The sequence below is a fragment of the Chelmon rostratus genome, chromosome 15 (assembly GCF_017976325.1).
Source record: "Chelmon rostratus isolate fCheRos1 chromosome 15, fCheRos1.pri, whole genome shotgun sequence".
NCBI lineage: Eukaryota > Metazoa > Chordata > Actinopteri > Chaetodontiformes > Chaetodontidae > Chelmon > Chelmon rostratus.
Genome location: NC_055672.1, coordinates 8270308 through 8279658, shown reverse-complemented (window position 1 = coordinate 8279658; position 9351 = coordinate 8270308). Strand labels below are relative to the sequence as shown.

Here is a 9351-nt window from a genome sequence, read left to right as displayed (position 1 = left end):
AGATATGTTACTGCAAAATGCTCGTACCTCCAGGGATTGATGAGGAACCTAAGGTGTGTGAATGTGCCTGTATGAGTGTGAACAGTCGTGGAAGAGTAAAAAAATAACTCTGCTCTGCTCACAGCGAGAAGACCCTGGACAAACTCCAGCATATAACCTGACGCTTCCTAATCATCTTCTCTCTCTCTCATCAAACAGCTTTTGTTAGTGACATTTCTTAGGTTAAGCAATTTTGAACCTCTACATTTAAATGAAAGTATGCGTTTGCAGCATTAAAATGAAGCCTTCAGGTCTTTTATCTACACTTACATGTAAAAGTAGTGCATTCACAATCATATTTAAGTAAAAGTGCAGAAGTTTCAGCTGTAAAATTTATTCAGAGTAGAAAGTAAAGTACTTACTTAGCAGTAAAATCCCCCGTGACTGAAAAAGTCTTATATACTCAGTTACTGGATTGTTAGTGCTGATGCATCAATGTGTAAGCATCATTTTACTGTTGTGGCTGCTCGAGGTGGTTCCCAACCCAGAGGTCATGGCCCGTCCAAAGGGTGAGAGTAAAGGTGAAAAATACCAAGATCTGATACTCAAGTTTTTATTTTTTTGGACTTGAATCTTTGCTTTTTTAAATTGTGAAATGTTGGATAATTTTTACCTATTCTGAAGACATATTCCTGAATCTTGCAAAATCAGCCTCTATTTTGAGTCCTAATCGTGTGTGTGTGTGTGTGTGTGTGTGTGTGTGTGTGTCCATGTTTCAGGTACACCAATCAGAAGCTACTATGGCGGATAATGTCACACATATTTCCCGAGAGGACCTGGATGATCTCAGAGAGGCCTTTAATAAAATTGGTCAGGTTCACACACACACACACACACGCACACACACACACACACACACACACACACACACAGGCACACACCTGGCGCTGCACTTGTATTGACAGGGAATTCTGAGCTGAAGTAAGAGTTTTACAGCTGACCGTAAGGTATGACTCTTATGTAAGAGATTTTTATTGCTCTGGTTGATGAGCGTATGTACTTCCTGCGTGAGCTATATCCACAGGTAATTGTGAGACACTGACAGATTTTATCAGTTAATCCTGATGAGTGTATAATTACAAAATGAACCCGATGATACAGAGCAATATAACTAAGGCACTGGCCGAACAGTTTCATATTACAGTGTGATCTCGTACAAAGCACAAAAGGTAAACAGTGGGTGAGACAGAGATTTTGTCCACTTTAAAATCATGCGTAACACTTCATTTTACTGGTCCTAGTTAATTTTATACCTATTAACCGTTAATTCATAGAAAGGGTCTGGAGAGGCCTATGTCATTTTGCACTAACTTTAACTGAAATGAAGACAGTGTTTAATTTGATCCAATTAAATTTACTCCCATTAACTGCCAGTATTTGAGCATCAGACTCTGAAGTGTGGCACAGTTTAGCTGCATGAGGAGCAGGAAGGTCAATCTGTTCTGTCACGTGTGAGGTTTTGTCATGTTAAATCTAGTGTTGGGTGAGCAAAGATGGGAAAAATCAGCGAGAGAAATATGATCTTTTAAACATTTAGACATGAAGTATTTGCCTGTGTGAGAGCACAAGATGAGGGGTCAGACAAGCAGATGTTGCTTAGTGTCGGGGGTCACAGGAATTTCTCTGCATCAATACGATTCAACATATTTGGAGAAGAAAGTTTACACTAATAAATGAAAAATGAATGAATATTTATTGAGATTTAAGTGGAGCAGTTCTGCTATATGTGATTATAAAAGCAAAATTAATTAAAATCAAATATTAGTCTTTAAGGGCAATAATGAGGAATTACAAACCTGTTAATGAAGCATTATCAGCCTTTTGTTTGCCCTTGCTGTTATCACCTGTGTGTGATGTTTGCCCATAAATATGGAGCTCATGGGTTTCGCATTGATATTTGTGAAGCATATTGACTCACTGTATCTGTGTGTGCGTTGCTCTGTGTGTTCAGACATCGATAACAGCGGCTACGTTAGCGACTTTGAGCTCCAGGAGCTGTTCAGGGAGGCCAGCTTCTCTCTGCCCGGCTACAGGGTGCGAGAGATCATCGAGACCTTCATCGCCGGAGATACCAACAAGGACGAGAAGATCAGCTTCGAGGAATTTGTGTCTGTGAGTTCCGATGCGAGGCGTATGGCAGCAAATGTGCGACTTTTCTCGTGCAGCCGTGCACGGAGTAACGAGGCCCGTCTGTGCACAGATCTATCAGGAGCTGAAGAGCAAGGAGTTCAGCGAGACGTTCAGGAAGAGCATCGCAAGGAGAGATGGGATCCGTTCCTTCGGAGGCATGTCGGGGAACTCCAGCGAGGGGACACAGCACTCCTACTCTGGTGCGAGAGAGTCTGCATTGTGTGTGTGTGTGTGTGTGTGTGTGTGTGTGTGTTGTAGGTTCATCATTACTGCGTCTGTGGCTGACCCACATGTGCATGTTTAATTAGTCTGCACCTTTTTTCTGGTTTATATGATATTGCGTCTGTTGCATGTTTGCAGAGTTGTGTCTCTCTGTCTTGATCCAAGCACAGATGGAAACAGGTGTAAAAACTCTTCTGTGACCCATCGGACTCTCTGACCTGATTGGGATGTTCAGCTTCATTGCTGCTCCCAACATTTTTATCATTCTTGCTTTATTCTGTTTCCAAACATGGCGCCCCCTTAGAATTAAGATTTCGATGGCTGTAATTTGGGTGAGGGGAAATTTGTGACTCTCTCGGAAAAGTCACACTTGTTGGTGAACACTTATCAAAACTCATGACCCCACTGGGATGTAACAGGAGGCCAAAAGTGGGCTAATTTATGATTGGATTGATGGAAGCAGTTTCCCTCTGCTCATATTATATACACTTTATCATCCATAAGGAGTGAACATCTAATCAATCTAAACATTTAATGACAGGTTTATAACACACTGTAATATAGCTGTAAACCTGTGGACACCTTTTCATCATCAGTTAATCGGCTGATTATTTTCTGTTTGTCGACTAAACTTCAGGAAATTCAGATTCATCCTAATGTGTGTGTGTGTGTGGGTGTGTGTGGGTGCGTGTTTGTGTGTTTAGACGAGGAGAAGGTGGCTTTTGTCAACTGGATCAACAAAGCCTTGGCGAAGGATCCAGACTGCCAACATCTGCTGCCCATGGACCCTGACGATGACAGCCTCTTCAAGTCTGTCTGTGATGGCATCCTGTTATGGTAACACACACACACACACACACACAGTTTGATTAGCAGGTTAACAAACAGGTTTCATCTGCTTTCTGACAAACCTTCATATAATTGTTACCTCAGGTGCCCTTTCTCTTCTGTTTTATTGATTCCTGTAATTCTTTGCAAATAAAAACAGAAAACAGATAAACTCGACTGATAAATGGGTAAAATCAAAGCTACTGTACCAGAAATGTGAATTCATTTGTTTTATCTTCTAAACATAACACATTACTGTCATACACTGAAACACGGAGTGACAATGATTGTTTTAGTCTCTTCTGTAGCTACAAAGGTTAAAGGAGGAATGCTGTGATTCAGTTTTATTGTAGTTTTTATAGTAATTCAGGCCTCCACCTTGTTGCGCTCACCACATGACAAACTCACATTAGCCAACATGCTGATTCACTCACCCACCTTGTTCTCCAACAGCAAGATGATCAACCAGTCTCAGCCTGACACCATTGACGAAAGGGTCATCAACACTAAGAAACTCACCACCTTCAAAATGACAGTGAGTGGTTGATTTTCATACGTTTAGTAAACCCAGAACACCCTCACACTGCAAAGAAGAGGAAGTATGTTTATGATAAAGTTAGCAAGGGCACAAGCATCAGATGTGTAACAGTTGTATCATCAACAAAAGGAATTGTTTGGCATTAGGGGAAATATGTGTATGTATTTGTGTTGACTGTTAGTGCTACCGCAGCAGCTGGTTAGCTTAGCTTAGCGTGAAGACTGGAAATGGGGAAATAGCAAGCATGATCCTGTCCAAAGGTAACAAAATACACCCGGCAACTCTCTAACTGACAAAATAACACGAAATAGCAACAATTTGTGGTTTTTACAAAGAGTTACTTGCGGGACTACTTCTTGGCTGGACGCAGTGACTTCCTGCAGGGTTGTTGTCACTGTGTGAGGTCACTCCAGAAACTGTACTTTTTATATACTTTCGCTTTTGTTGTGTTAATTCGAGACCTTTAAAGGTGCTGGTAGGTACATTTTGTACCTTTGGACAGAGCCAGGCTAGCTGTTTCCACTTGTCTCCAATCTTAATGCTAGGCTAAGCTAACTGGCTCCAGTTTCATTTTGAACTGGCAGATACGAGAATCGTATCAATCTTCTCGTCAAACACTCTGCAAAAGAAGCAAATGAGTGAATTTCACAGTTTATTGTGTAGTAAATTCTAGCATGCTATACATATACATGGATATAAACTAGGACAGTAACTGTTATACATGCAGATCTGTGCAACAAAATATGTGAACTATGCAAAAAGAGCTTGTAATATATTAACTTTTACAGCGTTTTTTCTCTTTTATATCGCTGATGATTCTGTAGCTGCCTCCTCTGTAGAGAAGTAAAGAAAAAAAAGTCTCAAATGTTTGGCCTTTTATTTTTTTTACTGGTTATCCAATCATCCAATTAGAGTGCTGCATTTAATTTATTATTATCATTTGGAGGATTGAGGCGACAGTGTCTTTGAGCTGTTGTTCAGACATTAAATCGCTGACATGTGGTTTGTAGGAGAACCTGGTCCTGGCACTGAACTCAGCCTCAGCGATCGGCTGTATGGTGGTGAGCATCGACGCCCATGATCTGATGGCTGGGAAACCACATCTGGTCCTGGGACTGCTGTGGCAGATTATCAAGGTCGGCCTCTTTGCTGATATAGAAATCAGCAAGAACGAAGGTCAGCACACACGCGTGCACACACACACACATTCACACTCACATTAACCTCTCAGATACACTATTCTAATCTAACTAACTGATCTACATGAAATCAGATTCATGCTTTCAATGTGCACACATTTTTTAAAATTATCTCTTTCATCAGATAATAAAGACACTCAGAAATAGTTCTAGTTCAGTTCTAGTAATCATTTACTCCCCTTTCTTCACTTGCGCAACGTAACCTTCACTTGCATGTAGAGTCACTCTCAGGTGAAGGGGTGACAGTCAAACCCTCACCCACTGGGGACATAGTGCCAAGCCTGTGTCCGGAAGGACTACAGGGGTAGAAAGAGTCAGATCAGGGCCTTCAGGAGGTAGAGTGGAAGGGTGTGAGGGGGCAGAAATTAACAGTATGATGTCAAGTTCATATGAGACAGGAAAATCTCTCCTTAATCAACCTGCTTACTGATTCATAGACATCCAACCTGTGATGTGAGGTTGTGAGGTTGGGATCCGGGCGTTTTTGTCTTATTTTAGATTAGATTTTTGTATCAGAAGCTTTTAAATCCAAACAAAAAAGAGGAGGGGATGCAGCCGCTTTCACACCACTGATGCTTTCTGTCATTCACCATTTGATCCTAACATGTGGACATGTGTGTCTTTAGGTCTGATTAGCCTCCTGACAGACGGGGAACGCCTGGACCATCTGTTGTCTCTGTCCCCTGAAGAGATGCTGCTCCGCTGGGTCAACTATCACCTGGAGAAAGCAGGAACAAAGACCATCAGCAACTTCAGCGAAGACATTAAGGTCCCCATCAGAACACATACACACACGCGCATACGCACAGGATTACACAAACAGATGAGCGTAACCACTTCTCGTACTCTGCCGCTGTAGGACTCGCGAGCCTACTTCCACCTCTTGGACCAGATCGCTCTTCACGGAGAGAACGACTACGGCATGAGCGTCAAAATCGACATGAGCGGCCTCAACGTGAGTAGTTTTAACATTACATTGAGCAGAGGTGGAACAAGTCATTTACAATTTTACTTTCGTATATATGCAAAAGTAGTGCATCAAAATATACTTAAAGTACCAAAAGTAGAAGTACTCAGTATGCAGAATGGCATATTTTAGAATGATGTTTATTATATTATTGGATTACAATTACTGATGCATTAATGTGTTCATCACTTTAATGCTGAAGCTGGTAAAGGTGGTTTAACTACTTTATATATTTTATCTGCTGGGCAGCTGGTGAACTTCACCTCTGGGATCAATAACATTTTATCTTAATCTGTAATATTACTTCAGAATTTATTTGTTCATTAAATGTATTATTGCTGAACTAAATCTGCAGGGTGACTTGTAACTTAAGTTGTCAAATTAGTGTTGCAGTAATATTTGCCTCTGAATTGTAGTGGAGGACAAGTATAAGCAAGTATATAACAGAAACTTGAAATGCACAAGTGAAGTGCTTCTAAACTATACTCCAAGTACAGTACTTGAGTACATGTACTTAGTTACTTTCCACCACTGATAGTGAGAAACTGGAAAATGTAAACCAGCAACTGAAACTGTGTTTTTAAGGGTTAATTTGATGTAAGATGTGGCGGCGTGATCACAGTCTGATCACATGTATGTCTGCTTCATGTGTACGTGCAGGAGCACGATTTGGACGACAGGGCCGAGCTGATGCTGCAGCAGGCGGCCCGGCTGGACTGCAGACAGTTTGTCTCTCCTCATGACGTCACATCTGGAAACAGCAAACTCAACCTGGCCTTTGTAGCCAACCTGTTCAACATGCATCCTGCCCTGCAGAGGGTCCACATCAACGGCGTGGAGGGTGCACACATAGAGGGTGAGACGCAGACACGACCCAGTAAAAAAAGAGAATGAATGCGTCAGGGTGTGACAAGTTATGGCAGCCATAAATCTATATGTTCTGTATGTGGGATATAGCTGAAGCTGAAACACCCTATCAGCTGACAGTAACTGTACGGGAACAGAGAAGCTGGTCTTTATCATGTCTTCATGTCTGTCCAGGTGAGTCCAAAGAAGAGAAGACATTTCGAAACTGGATGAACTCTCTGGGTGTGTCTCCATATGTCAACCACCTGTACAGGTATATCATCAGTTACACATCAGTGTGCTTAACCTTATCAGGGAAGGCCACCACACGGTCTTAGGACAGTATAGAGCGGGTCAGGACCACAATCTGAATCTACAGAGACCCAACATGAGCAAGCACCTGGTTTTACAGCTTCTCTTATCAGCCTCCTAATCTACAACCATCAGTTTACTTTCTCTGTACTAGTAGTAAACTACTGAGGCCATGAGGCCGTGTGATCCTTTGAAATACTGGATCCTGTATTGATTTATTGATTTTTTTGGCCCAAGAGTAATCCAATGTAAACATTGAGTCTAAAATATATTGGATTTGGATTGGATTTATATTGGAAATATCCACAAATGTTAGATGTCTTAAAGAGAACCCCATTTTTTTGTGCACAAGCTTGAAAATAACCCTTTGAGGTTCAGTGTCAAAAAGCCAGAATTAGTTATAACTCAGCTAGTTAGAAATGGTGATACTGAACCAAACTCACAGAGCCACGACATTATGTCTTTTTTCTCAAGTTTTTTTGTGTGCGCTCCAGCAGCTGTTGCTGCAGTGATACTTGTGCATAATGTAATGTAATCTAACTCTGTATAAAGATGTATATATGTATGCGAATATGTATCTGTGTTTTGTCCTCTGCAGTGACCTGTGTGATGGTTTGGTGATCCTGCAGCTTTTTGAGAAGATTAATGTGAATGTGACATGGAAGAAAGTCAACCATCCGCCTTATCCTGTCCTGGGAGCCAACATGAAGAAGGTGTGCATACTATGCACACACAAAATCTAGAAGTGGCAAGCACAAAAAAACAAAAAAAAAAACAAAAACACAATATTTCAATGGGAAAGTAAAAGGAACGTAACGCTGTTTGTCTTCACGTCTTAGCTGGAGAACTGTAATTATGCTGTGGAGCTGGGCAGAGATGTCGCTCACTTCTCTCTTGTCGGCATTGGGGGAGAAAACTTGAACGAGGGGAGTCAGATCCACACCCTGGCACTGGTCTGGCAGCTGATGAGGAGGTACATGCACCACCAGAGGCTCTGGGACATGACACCAGCTGTAGTATGTTATTTGGGAAAGATAAAGTGTCCATTTTGAGTTGATTTTAGTGGTTTCAGCTGTCTTTCCTGCCTGTTTTCCTTCAGGTACACAGTGAGGGTTTTGTCCGATCTGGGTGATGGAGAGAAGGTTGGAGATCACGTCATCCTCAACTGGGTCAACACCACCTTGAGCCAGAAAAACAAGGACACGCAAATCGGCAGCTTTAAGGTGTGCGTGCGTGTGTGTGTGTGTGTGTGTGTGAGTGCGTGGTGTATTTGAGTAAACACAAGGCCGCATTTGTATTTGACGCTGTTTCCCTGTTTTCTGCAGGACAACTGCATCAGCACCAGTCTGCCAGTGATTGATCTGATCGACGCCATCGCTCCCGGTACCGTCAGGTGGGACATGGTGAAGAGAGGCGAGAGAGGAGTGCTGAAGGATGCCGATAAACTCAACAACGCCAAGTAAAAGACAAAATCTAGTTTTTTTTACCCCTTCCTGCAGCTTTGTATTTGTCATTAAGTCATTGTCTCCTGACTCCTCTCACTTCCTGTCCCTCTTCCAGGTACGCAATCTCATTGGCTCGTAAGATCGGAGCTCGTGTCTATGCACTGCCGGACGATTTGGTGGAAGTGAATCCCAAAATGGTGCTGACGCTGTTTGCCAACCTCATGGGTCACGGTTTGAAAAAGGTCAACCAGTGAAAGAGACACGAACAAACCACCTGGAAACCAACCACCAATATACATTACATCTTTTTCTCTGCGTTGTAATTTCTTTTCTTTGACTTTTAACCTTTGTGTGATCACCAAGCAGAACAAGAAAAACTGTCATTCTCTGTTATTCATGAAAAGAAAAGTTGGAAATGATTTGTCATCAGCAAAGCCACTGCAGTTGTTTGTTATCTGTGATTTTATAGCCTACATTATATTTAACAGGACATTACATCTGTTTACGTCTTCTGCTATATGACAGAAAAAAAGATACAGCAGAAAGGCAGAGTCCTTCACACACACTCACCCCTTATGTCTGTAAATGTTGTGCATTGATTATTGCTATTAAATCCTTTAAAATAATCTATTAAATGCACTTAACAGCCTTGAATGTGTTCGTTGTCTTTAGATACAAATTATTTCAGAACTTTCAGACATTTAAACCAATGAGATTATGACTGTTAGTATATCTGTTAGTCCATAACAGCATATGTGAAGCCATTGATAAAGTGACTAAACAGTAGAAATAAGTCTCTTAAAACAGACAATGAATAGTGCATGC

The 9351-nt window shown here is 41.6% G+C and overlaps 1 protein-coding gene across 1 annotated transcript; it reads left to right on the top strand.

Annotated features, from left to right (window-relative positions):
• The first annotated feature begins 761 nt into the window (after positions 1-761).
• pls1 (plastin 1 (I isoform)) lies at positions 762-8780 on the top strand. Its single transcript, XM_041954048.1, has 15 exons — positions 762-849; positions 1991-2151; positions 2240-2369; positions 3096-3228; positions 3673-3754; positions 4768-4933; positions 5583-5725; positions 5816-5911; positions 6584-6779; positions 6965-7043; positions 7680-7794; positions 7921-8054; positions 8181-8304; positions 8407-8540; positions 8642-8780. Exons 1-15 carry the CDS (start codon positions 780-782, stop codon positions 8778-8780), a joined length of 1902 nt encoding a protein of 633 aa, XP_041809982.1. The 5' UTR covers positions 762-779.
• The last annotated feature ends 571 nt before the right edge of the window (positions 8781-9351 follow it).

What these genes read in the sequence shown, in the direction of transcription:
- pls1 (XM_041954048.1), top strand. Translation starts at nt 780, where the DNA reads ATGGCGGATAATGTCACACATATTTCCCGAGAGGACCTGGATGATCTC. An exon ending in GGAGGGTGCACACATAGAGG is followed by an intron (nt 6,780 to 6,964) that starts GTGAGACGCAGA and finishes ATGTCTGTCCAG; the next exon opens with GTGAGTCCAAAGAAGAGAAG. An exon ending in GTCTGGCAGCTGATGAGGAG is followed by an intron (nt 8,055 to 8,180) that starts GTACATGCACCA and finishes GTTTTCCTTCAG; the next exon opens with GTACACAGTGAGGGTTTTGT.